Source organism: Sycon ciliatum, chromosome 1, assembly GCF_964019385.1.
Source record: "Sycon ciliatum chromosome 1, ocSycCili1.1, whole genome shotgun sequence".
Classification (NCBI taxonomy): Eukaryota; Metazoa; Porifera; class Calcarea; order Leucosolenida; family Sycettidae; genus Sycon; species Sycon ciliatum.
This window is the reverse complement of record NC_088643.1, coordinates 17,108,251-17,131,872: the sequence shown is the minus strand read 5'-3', so window position 1 is coordinate 17,131,872 and position 23,622 is coordinate 17,108,251. Positions and strand designations below refer to the sequence as shown.

At 48.4% G+C, this 23,622-nt stretch overlaps 3 protein-coding genes across 7 annotated transcripts in view; 1 reads left to right on the top strand and 2 right to left on the bottom strand.

The window, feature by feature from the left end:
• The window catches only part of LOC135815441 (uncharacterized), a 38,414-nt gene extending 27,189 nt beyond the window's left edge, over positions 1–11,225 (bottom strand). Inside the window, exons 1-11 of one of the 5 annotated variants that reach the window (XM_065328754.1) lie at positions 10,713–11,225; positions 7,179–7,334; positions 6,730–6,840; positions 6,287–6,357; positions 5,903–5,930; positions 5,301–5,384; positions 3,721–4,227; positions 3,135–3,218; positions 2,676–2,729; positions 669–752; positions 273–347 (exon numbers count right to left, since the gene is read on the bottom strand). In XM_065328754.1, the coding sequence (XP_065184826.1) occupies positions 273–347; positions 669–752; positions 2,676–2,729; positions 3,135–3,218; positions 3,721–4,227; positions 5,301–5,384; positions 5,903–5,930; positions 6,287–6,357; positions 6,730–6,840; positions 7,179–7,334; positions 10,713–10,862 (1,404 nt within the window). In that variant the 5' untranslated portion in view covers positions 10,863–11,225. The remainder of the gene's footprint in view (positions 1–272; positions 348–668; positions 753–2,675; positions 2,730–3,134; positions 3,219–3,720; positions 4,228–5,300; positions 5,385–5,902; positions 5,931–6,286; positions 6,358–6,729; positions 6,841–7,178; positions 7,335–10,712) is intronic. The other 4 variants (XM_065328746.1, XM_065328740.1, XM_065328770.1 and 1 more) reach the window with 4 other exon arrangements.
• An 889-nt stretch (positions 11,226–12,114) lies between these two features.
• On the bottom strand, positions 12,115–20,955 carry LOC135815421 (uncharacterized). Its single transcript, XM_065328717.1, has 4 exons — positions 20,267–20,955; positions 16,602–16,660; positions 13,666–13,750; positions 12,115–13,304 (listed from the first exon to the last, which is right to left on the bottom strand). The coding sequence occupies exons 1-4, from the start codon at positions 20,534–20,536 to the stop codon at positions 13,104–13,106; spliced, it is 615 nt and encodes a 204-aa protein (XP_065184789.1). The 5' UTR covers positions 20,537–20,955; the 3' UTR covers positions 12,115–13,103.
• Positions 20,956–21,082: 127 nt separating this feature from the next.
• Positions 21,083–22,201, top strand: LOC135815430 (uncharacterized). The gene has a single exon (XM_065328730.1). The coding sequence runs from the start codon at positions 21,293–21,295 to the stop codon at positions 21,812–21,814; it is 522 nt and encodes a 173-aa protein (XP_065184802.1). The 5' UTR covers positions 21,083–21,292; the 3' UTR covers positions 21,815–22,201.
• The last annotated feature ends 1,421 nt before the right edge of the window (positions 22,202–23,622 follow it).

The following is a 23,622-nucleotide window of genomic DNA, read 5'->3' as shown; positions in this document are numbered from 1 at the left end:
ACAGCTATGAGGTGGCTTTTTCTGGCCAGTGAATCCCTACTTTTTGGTCTTTTTCATTTTTTGCTATTTTTTCATTTTTTTCACACACATCACACCACATACTCCGGCATGCACTGCCTGTTGGTAACCACCCAGGAGAAAGAAAGAAAAGTCAGGAGGAGTCTGAGAAAGAGAAAAAAGACGTGTGTGACCATAATCGTCGGGAATCGAACCCACACACACACACACACACACAACATGTGTAGCGCTCACAAAAGCCTAGCTGCACCCACCTGCCATCTATGCTGCGCCAGCCTAGAGTTGAAATCCTCTTCCACACGACGTACGGTTTTTTCCTGCATAGACACCTGCGAGGGCAAGGAAGACAGACAAGAAAGCGACTAGCTCAGAACATCAGCTAAATAATGTATAGGCAATAACACCATGTATGAACCTGGTCAGGCCTGTGATGTAGAGCTGAAGGCTGGCTGTGGAACACAGTACATTGCAAATGTATATCTGGTAGTGTCTTCAGTATTATTAAAAGGTATACGAAACAGTTCGCCAAGCAGGAGCAGCTACTACGGACGAGTCCCTGCAATGCTACAAAATGGGTAGCAATTTACAAAGTTTACAGCACAGGATGCAGAAAGCACAGAGCAAAATGCAGCACTTGCACACCTACGTACATGCTCCGACAGCGTCCACTTCTCCGTGTCAGCAGCCTGCAGCTTCACCTCCAGGTCTTGAATGGTTTGTTCGCGCCGCAGCACCTACATGAATGCCAGTGAGACACACAAACAGACAGACACAGTCAGTCAAACTCAGCCGCATACCAGCCTTGATACCCGACAGGAGGCAAAACAGTCGGAACAACTCTCGATACATGTACGGTCAGACCTCACTTATCCAGTCCTCTTTTATCAGGATCCCTCGCCATCCGGAAGAAAATAGCTGGGTACAGATTTACAGCATACGTGATGCATCCAACATAACCGGTGTTCAGTCTTCCGGTTCCCTCGCCTCTCCGGACATTTTTTTCGTGGAAAACGGATGTGTGCGGTTAAGCGAGATCTGACTATACAGTGAAGCCTGTCTAAGCCGACCACTCAGGGGACCGTGCAAATAGTATGATCCCATGTACAGATGAAACTCGGATGGAGAGCCAAGGATCAAAATTAAAAAGAAAGGACCAAAGTTTACATGCAGTACCATATTATACAGATGGTCTCCTTATCCGAGGTTATTCGACTGAAAATAGCATCCCTTGTTCCTAGTCGTAGTTGTCTTCTGCCTGGGACAGGCGGTCATATTATTATCAGAGTGGTCACCTTGACAGGCTTCAGCGGCCACTAACGAACACATTCACAAGCAAAGAAAACCAGGGGGGGGGGGGGGGGGGGGGGCACTGGCAGTAATGCACAGGCAAGGTAGCGCCAGCATAGCGGGGACAACACGGCGAGCACTTCCACTTACCAGCTAGCACAGCGTCGCCGTTTCCATTACCGGACTACAGTCACCCAATACAGTATCAACCATTCTAGTAGTTCCCACGTGTGAATCAAGCCTTCTCTTCCTCTCGCATTGAAAATTTAATTACGCCAATCACCGCGCAACATACTGCCATTACAAACCCAGGGGAAACCCCTATGTTCACTTCTTGGAGGTACACACATAGGTAGTGATAGCATTCAGTAGTTAAGTGGCCCAACCGTTGAGGCCGAGTCCAAACTCTCCCATCATGGTGGTTAGTGTAATACACCACAGATTCAAGCAACAGCCGAGAGTCTGGTTCACAAAATATTTGCTCGCGCCATTCCAACGTACTAGTATACAGTACACATCATGGCTAGTTCACGAAAAGAGTTGCCATTGGATACGGCGGTGTTGCTGGTAATTCAATGGTGTTGCCACCAACAGTGTGGTTACTGGCCGTACACTGTACTTGCTGTATACAGCCATTGGGTCTCAGATAACATCCGGCTACTAAGTGGCCAAGTATGTGCCCTCGACCAACCTTCAAGTCAGTGTTGATACATTTCCTGGGCGCAATGATCCCAGGTGGCACATGCATCGTTGAGCTAGTGGATTGATCAGTGAGGCATTGACTCCGGAAGGAAAAATAGGAGACATTTTGTTGTCAGGAAGATCAACAACTTGAACGACCTCCTCGTAACAAAATCAGCTTGTTCAAAGCCTCTCACTCACAGTATTCCATGACAACGACTCAATCAAGTAGACCACAGAAGAAACATGGATCTGTGGCTGTCTGTGCCGGCTGTGCCTCTCTTTCACTCACTACACGCGCGCGCGCGCACACACGGTCACGGCCTCAAAACAAAATACATAAATTCATAGTACGTTGCGGCCCACCACCACCACTACACAACACAACCCAACACAACGTCAGAGCACATATACATTTACACACAACAAAAACAACTGCTACAGGATAGCATCAACAACACGGCAACTACACAAACAGCTATCACTAAGTACCAAAGGTACAAGTACCAACAAGAACAAGGGTGGGAGGATGGAAACAACAGCAAGCAGTGCCTGCAAATAGCCAAGACACAGCGCACTACAAACGCTTACAAGACATATGAGACTTGTGTAACACAACGATCATAACACACAGTGCAGTGCAAGCAAAAGCACTGACACTCCCGACAGCCGATCAGCAGCCGCCTTACCTCGTCCCCGTGCTCGTTGCGCAGCAGCGTTACTGTCGTTTCCCATTGCTCCAGCTGAACACACAGACACACAGACACACACAGACACACACACAGTGAATGGTTGAATAGAAAGGATGCGTGGCCTTGGTCCACTACGTTCAATACAACGCTACAACCACTGCAACATGCATGTACCTGCACCTGTACACAATGGGTTGCTAGCAAGGCAAACTCAAGGCCACCAAATATCAGTCTTGAAAGAGAGAGAGAGACCCAGTGAGTGCGTTCGATTACTGCCATGAATCGATTCACGAATGGAATCTCGTCGTTCGGTTTCATGTCATGAGCCCTGGAATCGGTTCGGAATCCATTTACCCTATTCACATGGGGTGATGTGAATTGCCAGGGGCGATTCATGATTCGAGGGCATAATCGAACGCACTCACTGTACACACACAATCACACCAGCTAGCATACCTTGGCTCGGCAGTCAAGCAGCTGATCACGGTACATCGATGCATCGGCCTGTGCGCTATCCAACGAACTCGAATGGTCTGCCATCTGCCAGAGAGGAAAGAAGGACAGGAGTCAAACAAACACGACGGCACGAAACTACACTTCACGGTGCAGGCCGGCAAGAGAAAAGGAAAAGCGACTTTGAATATACAGTTCCTTGGTAACTCCGTCTAAAAAGTACAAGATGAGTATGACTGGTGGAGGCTTGTCCTGAAGTTCAACTGTACTACAGCCTTCGAAAGAGTTCTACAGTATATGTATGTACAATGTCGATGATCGGTTAAAACCGTGAAACTCAGAGCTACAGAAGAAACGCTTTTCGTCCCTCTCAAGTGTGTGTACTAGGTTCTGCACCTTGGTGTATTGAGCACTCTCACGAGCAACCACAACTCCCTCCGAGTATGTACAATGTCATGTAGGCTTGTTGTTGACATTCGTTTCGGACCGCTGTCTCAGACGCGAGCAGGAGAGTGTGCATTTAGAGTGAATTTTGAAATAATTTCGAAACAATACTCGTACTCCTTGTGTCCTACCATAATCGCCTTACCTGTGCCCTCGCTTCTTCCGTCTCCGAACACGCTGTTTTGTACTTGTCCTCGACGACGGCGACGTTTGACTGTAGCTCGCTAATCTGGGAGTTGAGCCGCTCCATCAGCCCGTTGACCTGCTCCTCTTGCTTGGAGAGCTTCTGCTTCAGGTCCTCGTTGGTCTGGTGCTCAGTGTGCAGCTGCGTGCGCAGCTCCGTCGAGCGACCGTGCTCCGCTTCCAGATTGGCCGTCAGTGTAACGACGTCGGCCTGCAGTTGGCCGAGCTGCTCGCCGCTGGCCATCGAGGTCTTGACGTCGTGGCTGCGCAGCTCCTGCAGCCGGGCGTTCTCCTCCTGCAGGGAGCGGAGCAGGCCGTCGCGCCGCTCCACCTCGTCCATCAGGGACGTGTGCCGCGTGCCGGCCTCCTGCTCGTGCGTCTGCAGGCCGCTGAGTGCGTTGGAGAGCTGCTCTTGATTGGTGGCGAGCGACTGCCGCAGGTCAGCCAGCTCGTTGTCGCGCTGAGTGATCTGCCACACAGTAAGAACACACACACACACACACACACACACACACACACACACACACACACACAATGAGCCTATTGCGCAATGACGGAATTCATACAATAGACGCCCCACACAGCCACCTGGGTATGGCCGTGCGGGGTGTTGAACAGTGTATTCCTGATTCCAGCGGACTCACATGCATTATTATTATTATTATTATTATTATTATTTGTGCTCCCGCGTCAATGGGCTCGCCCAAATTCGCTTGCACCGAACCATGCGAAAAAAGGCCGCCAGCAGGCAGGCAGGCAAAGAAAAATAGAAAATGGTGTCACATAAACTAATACAAACAAGAATATCATTATTGATGACATTAATATACTGAATGAATGGCAAAGGCCATGTGAATACGGATAATACGGATAATCAGAGTACCAACAACAAAGAATGTAGCTCAAACCATTGCAGTGCCAACTTCCTTCACCAGTACTCTGCCTTGTACGCATCTGTAACTGCGTTGCACAGATATGTCCATTCACGGCGATCCAGTGCTCGCTGAGCCATCAGCTGCAAGTCCCTTGGAGTCCTCAGACGGCAGCCGACTCGCTCCGCGTCTTGATTCAGCAGGACCGGTAGCGTGATCCGCGGCCGCCCACGGTATCTTCGGCATATCTTGGGTATCAGGTGGCCCAACCGACTGTCGAACGATTTGGTTTACGAGCGCTGCAGTGCTGCTCCACTTGGCAACATACTGGTGAATGCAAGATGGCGGTTGTTTGGCCACATCCTGCGATCAGATGAGCACACACCGGCTAGGGAGGCCATGAGTGGATTCTTTGGCTGCTCCGTGCCGGGATACATGCATTACTCATACAATCTATATTTGGTAATGCACAATGGGCCTATAACACAGTTCTTAAATCAGAGTGGCATGGGTTAAAGGGGAGCTGTCACCGGCCGGATATGAGAGGTACGAGTGTATAAGGCAAAGAGATATGCTCAGCATGCACTTCACAGACCTCTGTGCACTCTCTCCGTAGGTACCAACATCATGCAGAACATAGGAATAGTTACTCTCCAGTCAGCACACGTACCTGCTCTTTCAACACACGATGCTGTGCACTGCCCGAAACGAGTTCCTGTTGTAAGGACTGGATCTTGCGACCTCTCTCGGATAACTAGATACAAGAAGAAAACCCCACAGGTAATGTAATGATGATAGTGACGTGGCACGGAGTAGTGCAGGGCATGTAAAGACTATAACCAGATGGTGCACTCGCTGTCTCACACAGCTGTGCACGTGTGTGTGTGTGTGTGTGTGTGTGTGTGTGTGTGTGTGTGTGTGTGTGTATGTGTGTGTGTGTGCGTGCGTGTGTGCGTGTGTGATAGCATGCATGCTCAGCGTTCACAAATGTTAGAGTATGTATGGTATAATTCATTAAATCCCATGGTACTGTCCCAAATATATAGCGTGACCAACACCAAAGCTCCCCTATTTACTCTTGGCGTGACCCATATGAACCAAGCGGGGTATATCTTGGAACCGAGTGAACCGAGCGGGGCATATTGCATCCATGCCGCTGAACATAATTATACCCCACTCAGAACGGCCACAGATTGGCTGAAATCGCCCAAATCGTAACCCAAGTCAACCATGGGATAAACACAATTCACTCTCGGGATGCAATGCACTGACCTGCTTCTCCACCAATGAGACCCTCATTCTGCAGACAAAAGACCAATGTACAGCCACACACACACACGTACACATCTTAGATTATAGGGTGACTCATTACCAAAGGCGATGACAGCAGCCTTTGCTTTCTGCAATATGTACAATGGCACCGTTTGAGATATACCCCCCCCCCCCCCCCCCCCAAACACACGTGCATTTGAATGTAACTCAGGCTAGCAGGGAGTGACTAGCATTTGCAAACATGGATTCTCCACAGGCCTTAGCCTACATCGAGGGAGTTGTCATGATCGAACGCAGCGTTACCGAACCTAAGAGATACCCACATCTCCGGACCTGACCACCAGCAACACACAATCTTCTCAGGAATGATGAAGCCAAACTCACCCTTCTTTGGAAGATGACCCTGTAGGCGGCAGCATGTCAGATGTTACAGTTCGGAAATCAGTGCTCGCAAACTACATAAAACAACAAAATACACAAACAAAGAAAATAATTAAATAATTAGATCATGACATTCAACATAATGCATGTCTCAAACAAATCAGAAGACACAGCAGTAAAAAAGTAAAGTTCGCACATCCGCATTAGAACCGGCTACACAATTGTGCTGAGAAGCACGACCAGCTTATGAAGTTTCGCTCGTGCCAGGCCACCAACAAAGCTGCAGATGCAGCACCGGTAACAGCGGAAATATCAAGCAGTTGGCAGAATGCATGCGTGTCACTGTCTGCCAGCATAGGATACCGTGACAGGAAGCAACCAGTAACAGCTTGGCCATGCCACTTTCTTACACAAGTAGTACATGCATACACTACCCTCTAGCTTACCTTCCACTGTCCACTGTGGTAAGCCAGTGAGAGAATGTTGACCAAGGCATGCACGTCCTGCTGGAAGTCCTCCGAACGACTCTGCACCTCATTCGACCGCTGCTCCCATTCCTGACCAGCAGACAACAGCGGGGGAAACAAGCACAGAGCAAGCGTTGAGAACGGACAGGGACTCAATACATTCAGTCTCGCATGGGATACAAACGAGGAAGTCAGCATGTACACGCACACGCGTGCGTGCACACACACACACACACACACACACACACACACACACACACATACTCATACTCCTGCCCATCGCTGAAGCAACGATAGCGAACAAGCTATGTTAGACATAGCAACTTGTGCTGGGATTACACCATTCAACAGAGTGCAAGGCTGATGAACACACACACGAACACACACACACACACACACACACACACACACACAGCAATAGTGCTTACCCGTGCGGAGCGCTGGGCTTTGGTGAGGTCAGCGCCGAGCTCCACGATGCGATCGGCGCTGTTCTGCTCCATGATGGTGAGCGTCTGCAGCATGACATCCTTCTGCTTGTCCAGATCGTACAGGCATGACTCCAGCACCTTAGCGGTTTTCATCTGCTGTTGCAGTGCACGCCAGTCATACGCACGGGAACAGATACGTGAGTAGGCAAGCAAAGACTAGCATAAAAGTACACAAGTTCATTATGATGTGCATGAGGTGTTATACTTCGAAGTAGACAATATTTACAACAGTGCATGTGCATGGGCAAGAATCGGAGAATTGGCCGTGTGCTGCCGTCTTGGAACTGGAACACAGCAACTCTAATCGGTGTCAACTACATCGCTCTGAGGATGCAAACACTACAGTCCATTTACAAATACTTGATCTATGGACTTTTTTCAATTTCAGTTTAGGCGGAATGGGGTTTTATGCATAGAACATGGCCGCCACCTTCCTGAGGGGCAACGTGTCCCATATTCGGCAGGTACAGCCAGTTGTAGTACATTTGTGGGTATGATCGTACACAGTTTATGACCTTTGATGCAGGATTGGTATCACAGTGTGTATCGTTTTAGTGGACTTGCCCCTCAAAATCAAATGGCGGGAGTACTATCAAGAGTACATAAACCAGAGTGTGCAACTCGGGATGGTTCCTGTGGGAGCATAATTCGTGCAGTACGTCATTTCTGACGGCATGGTAAGCCACAGGTACGGTGAAAAGTTGCGTAACCAGTCACGGTGGTGCAGGTCACCGAGTTTGTCCTGATTTCGGTTTTTTGATACAGATAGCCTGGTGAATTTACTTGTCGGTGGATGTACGCCGCGTACACAGTCCCATAAAAACACCGAAATCCTGAAGCATGACGTCTAAAATCAAGCAAACTTGGCTGATTTCCGGGCAATGAAACACGAAAATTTTAGCTGTACGCAAGTCGCGGCTTGGCTGACTTCATCAGGGTGACGTAGTGCACGAACTACGCTGTTTCAGATCTGATATGCACAGTTGCACACTCTGGTTTATGTACTCTTGGTATTATCAATAGTCCATAGCCCCAAGAGTGTGCAACGCTGTACATGGGGATCCACGCGGAGGAATCCCAACATTACATCAAAAATGACGGACACGTTCGTTGCGCTTGTAGATTTTCTGCTTTGCCCTGGGTTTTATGTCGAATTCACTCGATCGAGTCGAAAATGATGGCCTTGAACTTTGCCGCGAACCACCCAAGTGTGTATGAACCCGTATACCCAAAGCCGCCCTTTCGCCTGGGGTTACGGACTCCTGATACCATTGTACTACTCCCTGGTTCCAAGACCCGGAGTAAAGAAACTTTGAAGTATGAACTTCCTGGTTCAGAGGACCAAAGAAGCTGTTTGTTTGCTTCCAGTAGTGTTGTTGATAGTGGTCTTTCTTAGTAGCTCTCAGACCTTGAAATTAGCTTACTTGGTTGGTATATTTCTGTGGCCAATGCCTCCGAAACCAGGACCAACGTCCGACGTTTCTTCATCCAAAATGTCCACATCGAGCAGTGAGGCTACTTTGTTTGACTATCACGTTTCCGAGGAGGCTGTGAAGTCGGTTCATAGAGCAGCTAGGATCGAAGTACTCCGAACTTCATGTTGGGTTTCTTTCGAACGAGGCGGAGGTTGTTACAGAAGTGCAGTCTCATCGAGCTGTCCATCTGTCTAGAAACGAGGACACCCCACGCCTTTGACCCGTTTGGTGGTTAAGAGTGATGAGCGATTCACTTTCGAAGTACTCTGTGGCGTAGTTGTTGAGCATGGATATTGCTCACCTAGCTTGGCGGAATTGACTCCGCTCCTGCACCGGATGTTGAGTCATGACTATTGTCAGGTTCAACAGCTCTCAATAAATCCAGAAGGCTGGCTTTGTCTTTGGAGGACATTTGCTTTGCCCTCGCTCTTTTCTTCGCACTTCCGGGAGTAATTGCAGCTTGGGTTGGAGGAGCTGCAGAGTCCCCACTGACTGCAACTTGCTCGCTGTTCACTAGTGCATCGTATTTTTGTGGAAATCGACAATGCAAAACCGAAGGAAATGCGGAGTTTTGTCCTCTGTGCCTCAGCGGCATGACGTAATGTTGGAATTCCACCACGCAGTGGGCGGCCTACAGCAGCCAGACCCCAGTTGCACACTTGGGTTATGGGCCCTTGGTATTATGCATAAGCCCCATTCAGTTCCAAAACCATTCTTCGACTTCGGCCAGAAGTATGTTTTGGACCAGGATGTCTGATCAACGGTAAGCCCGGCCGAAACACTCTAAGCCTGGCCGAAGAGCTAACTCCCTTGTGGTCCACTTTCGGAGACATAGATGCCAAAAACACAATCATTATTGGAAGAGCATCATTTCATACTGCATAACAATTTTGAAAAAAGGTCAACCGTGGACCTATTAACGGCCAAAAGCCAGATCACGATTTTTCTGAATGGACAGTAGTGTGGTTTGCACTGACTTTCAAACCTTTTTTTCATACTTCAAGTATCTGTATGTGAAGAACATCTAACCATGGAGAACATGAGCATCCCATTGTGCATACAGTCAACGAATTTACTTTGTGCATAACGACACTCGGCCGGGCATCAGAAAAGTGTCCTTATTCGCGAAGTGTCGTTATACCCGAAGTCTCATTATATGTATGCAGGTAGAACAGACTTTTCTCTGGGCATGGAAATCCCGTCGTTATTCGCGAATTGTCGTTATATCTGCAGTCGTTATTAGCGAAGTTGACTGTACACGTGTAGATGACAAATTAAGCATTCGCTACAATCACTGTAGACATGCATAATCAATTATTATCAGGTGAACCTGTACTTTAGCGCCCCCCCCCCCCCCCCCCCCCCCATATAATTATGGCACTAAGCACAACACTGACCTACATTGTACAGTGTAGTCATTTTAGTGCTGAAATCACCTGAACACTACATTTGTTTAGTACAAGACATCCGACGACCTGGGGGCGCTAAAGTACAGGTTTACCTGTTATCATGATTATGCATTGGTACATCACACATTGTGAGTGCCTCATGTGAATTTCTATGTTACTGTACTGACCGTACGAGCGCTAGAGACAAAAATGACAATGCACAACTTTATGTACATGCAAACTTTAACTCGGGGTCGTTGAATGTCTCAGTACTGACAGTAGCCTGTCAGTTTTGTGCCCAGTCTTCGCACTTCTGACTGCTTATTATCTTGTTACAGTCGTATATAGTTGCTTCATAACTCGTTTCCATGTGTTATTCTTCATGTACATGCATGTTCATTTTCGTACTCAACACCGAATCAATGGGAAAATGGGAGAGCTCATAGTTTCGGTAGGTGTGGTGGTTTGTACTAAAGGTGAGCTCGTTTGTGCTACAGTCTGATGATAAGACAAATGCTCTTATACGTGTGGCCAGTGGATGCGCGCCACACTGAGCATGTCCCAGTGAACACTTCAGCAGGGGTGAATTTGAAAACTGCTGAGCAACTCACCGGAGAGGACGACTGCCTTCGCCTGCTCGAGACAGAGCTTGTGGACAGCCGCGAGCCAACCAGACTACGGAACTCATCCAAGAGCTCTTCTCCAATTTCGTCATCGTCGTCAGAGTTATGACTTGTAACTGAGGTCTGCTCGGACATCATTAGAAACCTCTATGGCAGTATCCAGATAAATGATGTAAAACTACGAGCACTAAAGAATACACCACGCGTACAGAGAGAGATACAGGCTACACTGAATTATGTTAGGTTTCCGTCTACCCGACAGCTGCATTACAGATATTGTTTCTCAAACTCAAAGCTACATGAAGTTCCATCAAAGATACATACGAGAAACCTAAACTAAAGCATTGGATCTGGCTCGCTGTTGACTTTTGAGTGTTGTCTTGCCAGGCAGTGGACCCACATAACAGCCTACAACGATGGTTTGGCTTGGTGACTGTTGAATGATGTGCATGCAACGGTATGGTAGAGAAGCCGATCTTCCGTTTTTTGCACCCATCTGTACTACTACGCGCGCTACGCACTTTTCGCGTACGAGACCGGCCAGTGCCATACGCATTCAAGCTGCAACAAAGATTGATCACGTGCGCACGACTGTAGTAGCGCACATATCCGCTGAATCCGCGTGAGGATAGACACGTGCTTCCGCTGCTTCCGCCGTGTCCGATACCATGGATACTCGTAGTTTTCAAAAATAACAGCTTTGTAGGATTACCATGATTACCAAGACTTGGCAAAACTAAAGTAAAAAGTCAAGATAGTGCAAGATATAGGAGACTCAAGTCAAGACCGGCTCAAGTCAAGTCAAGAGTCCACATCACAGATCAAGCAAGACTTGAAGATCGAGTAGACGTACTCGCTGTTGAAGATGTTGTTGTATGCTTTATTTTTATAGTGGGAATCAAAACAGACACACATGTACCGCTGCTTACATCTATGTTCAAAGTCCAGACGGATGTAAACACATTCACTGAATGTGTTTACATCAGTCTGGACTTTGAACTTGCTGTCATCGAAGTCTCCTCGGGGAGCTGAGGAGACTTTGATGACAGCAAAAGCACAGCGTAGCACTGAAGCATCTCCAGCGGCCCGGATTTCACATGGGTCTGCTGCACTGTAAATTCTAGTCATGCACATGCATTCGCCAGCAGCTCCTGGAGTCTCCCTCAACCGCTGAACACGACCATTCAGTATGTTGGTGTGTGCCAGGGAGTCGTAAAATACCGGTATTATTGGTATTTTTACGACTCCCTGGTGTGTGCACAGTACTGCGACTGCGACTGCATACCAGGGAGTCGTAAAATACCGGTATTTTACGACTCCCTGCTGCATACCCATACGCGCTCGTCAACGACTGTCGGAAATTACAAATTCTGCATCTAGTCCGGCCAGACTGTATAGCATCACAATGACTGTGATTCTGAATGAGATGTTTGATTCAGGTGGTGCTAGAAACCATGTGTGTGTGTACGTGTGCTGGGGGCCGGGAGGGGGGTGGCCCTGGGGACATAGAAAAAGGACCCGGCATCCAGAAAGATTGGTAAAACTTAACTCGAAAGGCCAGAGGTGCAGGGTGCTCATAACGCAGAACAAGAAAGCAGAAACAATCAATGCCAATACTACAAGCAATGTCTCCACACACCAGTATAGTACGGGAACCATTGGGCATCAGCCCTTGAGCGCACTATTGACAGTCCGTTACGGAATACAGCTCAGTAGCCTATGGTAGAACACACTGTAAACACGAGTCTGCAACCCGCTGAGCTGGCGATCTGCAATTGCTATACTAGGAGCGTTCTATTTCTAGAAGGACACTATTTAATAGTAGCACTGAGTAAATTATAAAACCGTCCAACATCACCTTGCTTAGCAAGCGATCAAATCTTTTCAAACTGCAAGCTCGGCATCTCAAACAAATCCGTTAACACCAGACGCCGGCATCTGAGATTAAAGCTATGCTGAGAACACACTGCATGCTGTTCGAACACGTCTCAAAACTGTGAACAGCCAGTACGGCCCAACCCAAGCCGGTCACGGCACTGGCCGCGCATGTGTGTGCATGCAAGCAAAAGTGGCACTGCAGCTATGCGTGTCTTGCTCCAGAGCGCAGAGCGTCTCTGAATCAAGGTTGCTTCTCAGGAAACAGCCGTAGTCACTCAACACACTCACAGAGACTTCACGAGCGCGCATGACTTTGCACTGGTAGCGCGATACAACCGAGGGGCTCAGATGCCACCTCCATCAATAGGACCTGGCATGGTTGGCGGTGCTGCTTTTCTCCTTCTCGAGACTCCGGAGAACAGTGCGACGGGGTTGCGAATGACGAGACTCGGCCAATGCGTATCAGTAGCAGTTACTTCCAGCTGCCACTAGCGATCACTTTCACTGTGCTGCTGGCTTGGACAGATCTGCCATTAGGCCATTCAGCAGCGAGAGCATTTGCTCCGACATGCACAGGCGCTGGTCCAGCGAGACCAGCAAGTCGCTGTACCCCTGGCCACTGTTCTCATCGGGCAAGTTCGCAATGCCGGACAGAGAATGGCTGTTGACTATCGTGGAGCAGTAGCCATCATATGCAGTTGCCTGCATAGGACAAAAAGACAAAAGTACACTCGTTACCCTACCTACACGAGATCAGATCCTGTCCACAACCAGGACCATTGCTAAGTGGCACTCTAACAGTGAAGGTGAGCTGTGCTGCGACTAGTGATCTCAGTCCTGCCACTAGCCATTCAACATTGTGTGCAGATTTCGGAAGCCCAAGGCTTCATTCACACATGACCACACTTTCAGTAAAGCGGACAATGTTTGCGACAAGAAATGTTTGCATTTTAGAAATTGAGACTGGTTTGCGAAGTTCAAAACAGTTTAATGGGACACAAAGGCAATGGGCACGGTGCCCTCAATTCTCCTCCAGCACTAGCACTAGCAGTAAGCAACTCACCAACATATGTGACACTTGATCACATTGGAAAAAGAACTCTTCAAGACAGGCATCAAGTGATTCCGTCGGAGCGGCGACATTCCGTCTGCATACATCACAAGCAGAACGGCGAGAATCAGTTTGTCATGTATGCCAATCCTGCACCAAAGGTCCAGGCTCTTTATTCAAACACATTGCTTCAAGAGTGTCTGCCACCAGGGCCATAGCAAAGCGGCTATGGGTTGTTCGGCTGAGGTGGGGGGTTCATCTCCCTGGAGAATGTTATATAAAAATGTGGCTGCAATTGCTCAATTCTGGGCACATTTCACAAAATGTGCAACGGAACGCGTGCCCCAGACAACTGAACGACAAGCGCCGATATGAACATGTCGAGATTGCTCGGGTATATTACAAGTACAAGCTAATAGCAAGTCTTAACAACATTCCTATCATCTCTCCATCGGCTCTTGAACTCTTTACATACAATAAGGTTCAACGGTTGGTAAGCAAGAGAGCATGAAAGCTCGGGGCCCTCGCTATGCTTTTTTTGCCTAGGTCATCATACATGTTATTCGAACTGATGGAAATGTTTTTGCAATACAATGATGTTGCCGATTCAACACTGTCACCCCTGTCATTTTGCTCTTCCTCATAGTCCTCTGTTAATGACCTCAGCATTCTATTTATACAACAACCGCGCCCATTAAAACACTGCAATCTACCCGATCGGTACATTCCCGGCCCATTAGCAGCACACCCCTAAAACATTCGAACGATAATGCGACACCGTCTAACCTTGATGAGCTAGGCAAAACAGCATACAGTAGACTCGTACGCCCAAGAACGCGGTTTCAGAGGGCCAGCCTAGCAAAGTAATTATTTTTCAGCGCCCCAGGCAACGTTCTTATTTCGCGTTCTTACGCGTCCAACATGACCCGTGACGCTCATGTACAATGCACTTTGCGCTACATGTACCGGTTGTACACTTTACATGCACGTGTAGTATGTAGCGCTGCATTGGGTGATGTTTTCGCGAGGACCCGACAAGAGTTTGTGGTTGCGGACTTGTTTTTCGTGGAATCTTGGAGTTCGTTCTTAAATCCAGGCTGGGGCGTTCTTAGATTTCCAGCCTGGACGTTCTTGGGCGTACGAGTCTACTGTAGCGAGGTTATAATTTTTTTCCGTTTCTCCTTTTTTCAAGACATAACATGGGATTCAAACCCGCACCATCGCCCTGCATGCATTCCCCTGATACACTTTGCCTACATGCCGCATTTCCCCGATTATAAGTCACATTCGATTATAAGTCTGGCTACAATCGCCCTCGCCTCCTCCTTGATTGGCCTTGGCCATGAGTGTGTGTGTGTGTAATAGTAATAATAAAAGTCGCACCCCCATGTTTACGTTTAGCCCTACTGTTTCAATATAATCAATCATATAAGTAGGTTGTCACACTCGATTGTAAGTCGCATCCCCCTCTTTGCCCTTGAAGTTTAGTGTAAAAAGGTGCGACTTACAATCGGGGAAATACTGTATACGTTATGATCTTGCAGTTGAAAGTAGGGGTCAAACGGGTGTACATTTAACTAACGAACGGGTAATTTTGTTAACGGGCGGGTTAACGGGTACCCTTTAGCAGCCATATTAATGTTGTGCGCATTTCTCACATAAAATCATGATTTAAATTTGTATATTATCAGGTTGTATTTTGATGCCACATTATGATTCGCAATTGATTGTGTCCCATAATAACATTATGGCAATGAAGTTCCAAATGAATGTCATCCGTACATTTGCCCATGCACACAACTTCACAGGCAGTTACAATCGTACATGGTCCCAGTGCTACATGTACAATCATGTTTTTTGAGTTTTTGATACATGTACGCAAATCAACTGCAGATTGGTGTGATTCAAGCCATGCAAGGACAGAATAGTTTAGCAAACGTTCCGTGATCTGGCGCAATCCTATTTGCTATGTTCGCAGAGAACTGGTACTCTTCGCATTCAGAAGATGGTCGCACCCATAGCTGGGGTGCCTGACACAGCTGATGTGCTGCTCACCAGCTAGCTGTTAGTGCTAGCTCGTTGAACTTGTGAAACGAATCTTCACAAATCCGTAATCTTGCATGCAATAATTATTTCGATCTACTTTTCAACTAAGCTCGTCGATTGAAGGAACAAACTACAACCATGAGTATCATAGCTACCACCTACGGACATCACCGTGTGTGACACTCCGACTGGTCACTCAGCCTGGTGACACTAGTTCATCTTCCAGCACTGTGGCAGGTTTGATGTCGGAGAACCATCGTAACTTTCTAGTAACTCAGCTGGCAGTTTTTTGTTTGTTTTTTTTACAAAGGGGTACCCCTTTACTAACGGTACCTGAGATTAACGGGCGGGTACCCGGTACACCCGTTTGACCCCTAGTTGAAAGCCCTATTTGAAAAAGGTGGCCAGCTGTCTTTGATAGTACGGTACGGGACATGTACGGGATAGCGCCAGGCATGCCGACGCGCCAGGCAGAAACAAACAATTGCCGAATTGAAGCGGTGTGGACCCTGGCTAGCGACAGACGTTACCAAGAGTAGATAAACAAGAGTGTGCAACTCGCGGATGGGTAGGCCCACGGCGGAATTTTTTGTTGACGTAATCTTTTCGACGACGCACGCGCTGCGAGTCTTTCGGAAAGTTTTCCCTCATGCTCTTGGCCGGCTTTACACTACAAGCTCGGTGCCCAGCACGTGCTCTCACACTGCTCTGCGGCAAAATGCGCGTTCTTCTGAAAAAAGGTGACGTCAACAAAAAATTCCGCCGTGGGCGGGGGTATCTGCAGATTGTGCAGGAGAGATCCGGAGTTGCACACTCTTGTTTACCTACTCTTGACGTTACTAAAGTAACGTCTTCTGCATAGCTACGGGAATAAAATTGTGCCATGCACCAGCTTAGCTTACGTATTGTTCTCAAGCGAATGCTGGTACGTGAGCGCTCCAGTTGCCACCTTCAAAAGATTCTGAAAACAGGCCAATAGAGATAAAGATGCCAGCAATGATTTCACACATCGTCTCAGAAAAAAGATACTAAAATGAAATATACAACTTCCGCCGTAAACTGAAACTTGGCATATTTTCCGCACAATCACTATCCAAGCGCCAAGGTTTAGTTTAACAGAGGGAGCACCACTACAAGGGATTTCTGCCAACCGCCCTGTCCTGGAAAGAAGGCCTGTGAGCTGTTTGGCTGAGAAACACCAGAACTAGTAGACGCAAGATAGGCAAGATTGTGAATTTGGTCGCAACGCGTAAAGTCGCGTGAGACTCAGTTAGACTGAGTTTTCAGCATCCGTAGGAACGCCACCACCCTCTAAGGTGCAGATACAGCTCCTAAAGCGGTGGGAGGTGAGTAGATCAGCTCACCAGCAAAGTGGTCAAAGACTGAAAATCCCATTCACTGCATTTACTACTACGTATGATAATACGTCACCAGTCAGTGCCGTACATGTACCAATGGCCATCTGCAGCACGAGTTGTTATTGACCTAAAGGTTGTTTTAAACATCACGACACAGTATTTAAAAAACAAATTATATCAGCATACGCGTGTTTTGATTGATCTACAGCGTACGCGTGTTTTGATTGATCTACAGCATACGCGTGTTTTGATCTACAGAATTCGGTACTGTAAGTCACACAAATGTTCGGCCCATTCAAATTTCAGCCTCCCAGGGCTAAAACACATTTCGGCTGCAACACATTTTCGCCCTGCACTGCTGCTGGGCGTGTACACTGTCACACCGAACCTTGCAAAACAAAATTTCGGCTGCAACAAATTTTCAGCCAAATATGATCAGGCCGAAAATAGCTGAAAATAAAATATGCGCCGAATATAATTTTGTTGACTTACAGTAGATGCGTACTTTTTTCCCACCCAAAGTGGTGCATGCTACTCGCCTCTTCCGACTTTACCCCAGGTCAGAGGGTGGTAGGTGTTGGGATTTTTACTGTAGCCATAGAAATGGAGCTGCATTCATCAAAATTTCCCATCGTACAAAAAAATGTGGCAAAGACGTTAGATCGGACTATGTATCGATCTACCGAATGAGTGAATCTGCTATTGTGTTCTTCCATCTACGGTGATCTACCGTATTCTTTTGTTTTAGCTTCCGTAGGAACGCCACCACCCTGCAAAGATCTAAGGCGCAGATGCAGCTCCTAGGTCCGAAAAGGCTGCGATGCAGCGTTCGGCCCTTATTCCTGTAGTGTTCACACATACATATATGGACTGTCACACGCATATATGTACACAGCGCCGTTTGTACTCCTATCCATTTACAAAGGCCGCTTTCCACACCTGTGCTGACAGTCGGTACGCACCGACTCTGTACTCATGCACGCACACCAGGACATTCTGTTGGCATCATATTGCAGGGCTTTCCGGAGCTCCGGGTTAGTTGTTGTTTGAATAAAGTAAGAGACCAACATTACATTGGCGCTGCGAGCAAATGCCTGATCCTCGCCATGTCCCTGCTGCCACTACCGCCTCCGGAGCCATTCCCGATCTACAGCAGTCTCTACGACGCTGCCGCCAGTTTTCCTGCTTGGGTTGGCGTTGGGAGGAAATGAGCTGCCTGTGAGAGGTAAACTGGGTCCTGTGGAGCCACAGCTGGGCTAGTACTAGTAGGTGCAGTGTATGGATGAGCATCAGCTGAAGTGTGGCTGGTGTCCATGCTGTGAGACAGAGAGTACAGTGGGTCTGACATCATGTGTACTGAAGCTGGACCACTACTACTACTACTAGTACTTGGTGTGGACAAACAAGCTTTGGCCAAGTGGCCCCACTTGCCACACTTGGGGCAGCGCTGGCCCCGTGCAGCATCACAGGACCGGTGGCCTGGCTCTCCACAGCGGTAGCAGCGCGATGTGCTGCATTCTCGCTGGCCTCGACGGTGTGAAGAACGTCCACGACAATATCTTCATCTTTAATAAGAGCGTCGAAGAGCACAACCTACGACTCGTCACCTGCCTCCAGCGGCTCCAAGATCACAACGTTACACTCAACCGAGCCAAATGTCACATCCTCAAGCCTTGGCTCGAGTTCATGGCTAGCGTCTACTCCGACAAGGGCATCCGCGCCTTCCCAGCCACCAGCAGTCTGTGGCTGCATTCTCTACGCCATCTTGCGTCAGCGACATACAGAGTTTCCTGGGCCTCACCAACTTCCTCCGCCGTTACATTCCTAACATGGCCGATCTCACCACGCCACTCCGCGCTCTCACTAAGAAAGGTACTGTTTGGCGTTGGACTGATGTTGAGCAGCAATCATTTGATGCACTGAAGGAGGCCATCGCCGAAGACTGCATGCTGCAATACTTCGACCGCAGGCGCTACACATCACTGTATGTCGACGCATCGCCCACCGGCCTCGGCGCAATCCTGTGTCAACGCCAAGACAACGGCCACGATGCACCCGTAGCGTTCGCCAGCCGTGCACTCTCCGATGTCGAGCAGCGGTATTCCCAAACTGAACAGGAAGCATTGGGCGTCAAGTTTGGCTTACTTCGTTTTCACCACTACTTAGCAGGTGATCCACAGTTCACCGTTGTCACAGACCACAAGCCGCTCCTGCAACTCATGGGCGTCGGATCGAGACCTCCGCCACGAATTGAGCGCGTGGTCCTCCGCCTGCAGGATCTCAGCTTCCAGCTCCAGTACAAGCCTGGCCCAGAAAACCCGGCCGACGTCCTCAGTCGCAACCCGCAGCCTCATCCCGACTTGCCAAACGTCGGCGCACAGGAAGACACGGCGTACATACATGCCCTAGCTACAGCAGCTAAGCCGAATGCGTTGGCTCTGAAGGAGATTGCGGACGCCACCACCACAGACACCACACTGCAAGCCGTCCTTTCCTCTCTGGAAACTGCCCGCTGGGATTCCAACCACACCACGGTCCGCCCGTACTTTGCCCTCCGCCATGAACTGTCTGAGAGTGACGGCCTACTACTCCGCAACGACCGTCTCGTCATTCCCATGGCCCTCCAACGGCGTACCCTCCAGCTTGCACATGCGGGCCACCAAGGTATCGTCCGCACCAAGCAGTTGATACAATAGTCCATTCGCCGAATCGGGGTCCGTGATACACTAAACTACATGCATGTGCACCATCTTAACGAACTCTCCATGATGGCCCAGGATCAAGCAGCTTGGAAAGGCTGTATTCAAGCAGGATAGCACGCGTGCGGGCAATCTCTAGCGGAGGAACAGCAGCGGAACCATGTGTTGCACAATAATATCATACGTATTGTGTCAATGCATATTGTACGCGATCTGTCAAATATCTGTGTATGAAAATTTACGATCCTGAATAAGAATGAAGCGCGACTGTGAAAAACCTATGGGCCCACATTTGGCAAATGCACTATTCTATAATAATAATTCGCGGAATTCGCGTTGGCATTCTATAGTTCACTGTCATCTGCACTCTTACTTTGACCTGATACAGGACTGCACTGATAACACATGTATAGCAGTCTACAAAAATAGTTTGCTTTACAATATGTGACTGCACTCCCGAACGCGAGTCCTCCAATTCAAGCTACAAGATGGCCTTAAAAAAGCTCTTACAGTGAGTGACAATTTTAGTTGAAGAACAGATCGACGAAGTTCCTGCACCGATGTCTCGCCAGTGGCAACGGGAGCATCCTTGCTTGGCGCAGACATTGCATAAACCAGTGTAGGCAGTGAAACGACACGGCGAGACAGAGCCAGAGAGCAAGACCTGAAGACAGAAACGTCCTGCAACCAAACTGTGAGTGTGATAAACTGAGCAGGGCTGGCTGGCACAATCAAAAATTCAAAAGGCAGAGGACATGCACCCGTACCCGCACCATGCATGCCGGTAAAAAAATTAATTTAGATTTTTGATCTTGCGTGAGTAGACCATTGGCCGTGGATCTCATGAGTGAAAATCAATCGAGCGAAACTAGGTTAGTGTCCTCGATCGTCTTCTCTCCGCTGCACTACCCGCTTGTCCGACAAAAGCCGCCTCCCTGGTTCGAAGCTGGCCAGCTAGCTGGCGCCATCAATCAGGCATCATGTGAAAGACAATGATGTGCAGTGCCAAGCCAGGCAAGGCCAAGGTCGAAGGAGATTTTGGATCCATCCGATGATCCATCCGATGATCGCCCCGTCCGCACGGCCAATCAACTCTTGAACTCGGCTTTACAGCTGTCTTTCAAACAGTCCGGCACTAAAAATGATGAATCACTGGCCAGTGTAGTGAAGGAAGCCGACGGGCGACGGACCACTGCGGCACTGGACCAGAGACTGCAGAGTCGTATGTATGCAGTGGTATGTGGCCGACGCAAATGCTCCGAATGGAGACTTGCTGAATCACCATGACCATGATGACCTCGTCAACCAGATGAGATGATTGATGGCACTAGGTTAGCCAGGACTCGAAGTCGAGTAGATCTACGAAAAAAGTTCTGATTTTTCGTTCCATCAGGCACAAGTACTTGACAAGCAAGGGACTTGAAGCAAAACGACGTTGACCAGCGCTACAGCACTGCAGTTGGCTATTTTGCAAGGACGCTGCTCCTCCAAGAAACACCTGTGTTCAATCGCACTAACATTATTCCTCACATAGCAATGGCTGACGAGAACAAACTGCCTGCATGGCTAGTCCTGTGGCTGATCGTTGCTTCTCCGGTGGTTGTGTGGGATGCCAGCTTCTTGTTCACGCGGCCGGCGTCCTTGCCGGGAGGAGATCTACACTGGTTGTTCTCGCCATACGCACTCTACATCGAGGTTGATGGCCGCTATGCCGACATGAGCGACACGTTCGGCTTGGCCCAAGCCTACATGAACGTCGTGGAGGTGGTCCTGAGCCTGGCGACGGTGGCGCTGCACTTCCGACGCGATAGGCGCGCGCGCCTGCTCGGCTTGGTGACGTTGATGATGACCTGGTGGAAGACAGTGGCGTACATGATCCAGTACATGGACATCTGCAATGGCGGCGACTACCTGGCCAAAAATACCACCATGTCGCTGGTGTTCCTCTTTCTGATACCCAACGGCCTGTGGCTGGTGTTCCCCTTGCTTGGTATCATCTCGCTGTGGTCCTCACTGCACCGATCGCTAGCTGTGGCCGACGGCAAGAAAGCACGCTAGAATTAGAAGGTTGAAGAAGGTAGCCCACCAAAGCGGCGATGCTATGCAGTGTGATGAGATGCAGTTTTCACTCTGTGTCCGAGACGGTGGCCACCGCGGGGGGGAAGCCGTGTGAAATAAGCCGGGCATCGTGAGTACGTGCCGTGGCTGCGGTTCTATAATTATTTGAATGTCAGCCAATATACGTACATGTACCTTTAACCTGAATGGAATGCGCTTGAAAACGAGATAAGCAACAAACCATTTTACGGCACAGATTTTGATTAAAAAAATGAGACTATTTTGGAAACGGAGATCCACAGATATAGTTCAGGCGTTCCCGGTATTGTTGATTACACTGACTGACAGATAGTATGATTGAATTTCAATAAAACATTTTGGTCTGAACTTAGTGTTTGCTGTTGAATCTCCCCGGCCCCCACCACATTTGCAACATCATGCATGACATCATCGCTCATACTCCGTACGGGCTATGGAGACCATGCAGGCCCAGAAGCAGAAGTGGCAAACCAGGAGGAAGTTTGTGAGACGGGGGGGGGGGGGGGGGGGAGAGAGAGAGAGAGAACCAAAGGCGCTAGAGCTCGCTATAGCCGATACAGACTGTACATGTAATTCTAAAATCTCTGACTACACGATGACAGGGGCTTTGATGCGACTACGTTGTAAACTGTACACAGGGGTTGGCTCACCACTTGCCGATGCACACCACATTCCTGGCCTCTCCCTGCAGCAACAATCAAGATGCACCTACAGGGGCACTCCTTCACCACCATCCCCAATCAGCGTCTGTCCCTTTGGAAAAGCGGGGTTCTACGGCCGCGGCAATTTTGCCGGAAATGGCATCATCAGCGGAAATCACGGAACCCTTGCTTTTGCCAGTGGAATCTGAAATTACTGAGCAGAAAGTGCGATCTATTCGAGCACCTTGCTCTTGCCAGTGTAGGTGCGTGCAGGTCTCTACACGATTCTTCACTTCCGTTCAGTTCGTGATGACAGGATAGCGTGGAAAGTCCTCCTACGTGTACTTCATGTAACTAGGTTGTCATATCCTACAGTAGAGTCGAGCGCTGACGAACGTGGAGCCCAAGAACGTCCAGCCTGAAATGCTAAGAATGCCACAACCTAAAGTTGAGAACGGTGGTGTTGGTTTTCTGGCAGCTTTCGAAATACATTTTAAAAGAATGTGCTGTAAGAACACAGCCAAATTGCTGAAAAATAAGAACGTCCCAGTTTTAACCCCTTCGAAACAGCGTTGTTGGGCACACAACTCTACTGTATAAAAGGAGGGTGAACACTTGCAGAAAGCCGCAGAATACCGGTAACCCCCCACGGAATTAGAAGTCTTGTCTGCGTCTTTGCAAAGGGAAAGCAGTGTGCTTCCATATAGTCCGTGGCTGTCCCCACTCCCACCAACATGCATCTGAGATGATCCTGGCATCATAGTACGGTTCACAGCTCCCTTTGTTATGTATATAATAAATGTAGAGCCGAAGGATTTATTGCAATTACATACCAGTATAAAAACCGAGGTCCCCCGAGGTTTTTATAACTGGTATGTAATTGCAATAAATCCTGAGGCTACTACATTTATTATACATATGTTGACCTTCGCTTTCCCTAAAAAGGAGTATTTTATAAACAGTATTTATTGGCCCAAAAGCCAATAAATACTGTTTATAAAATACCACTAAGGCCAATAAATACTGTTTATAAAATACTCCTTTTTAGAGAAAAGTGCAGTGCTGCATGGAAAAGTACAGTGGTATTTATTGAGTCAAGCAAGTTTATTTGAATTTGATACTGTTGAT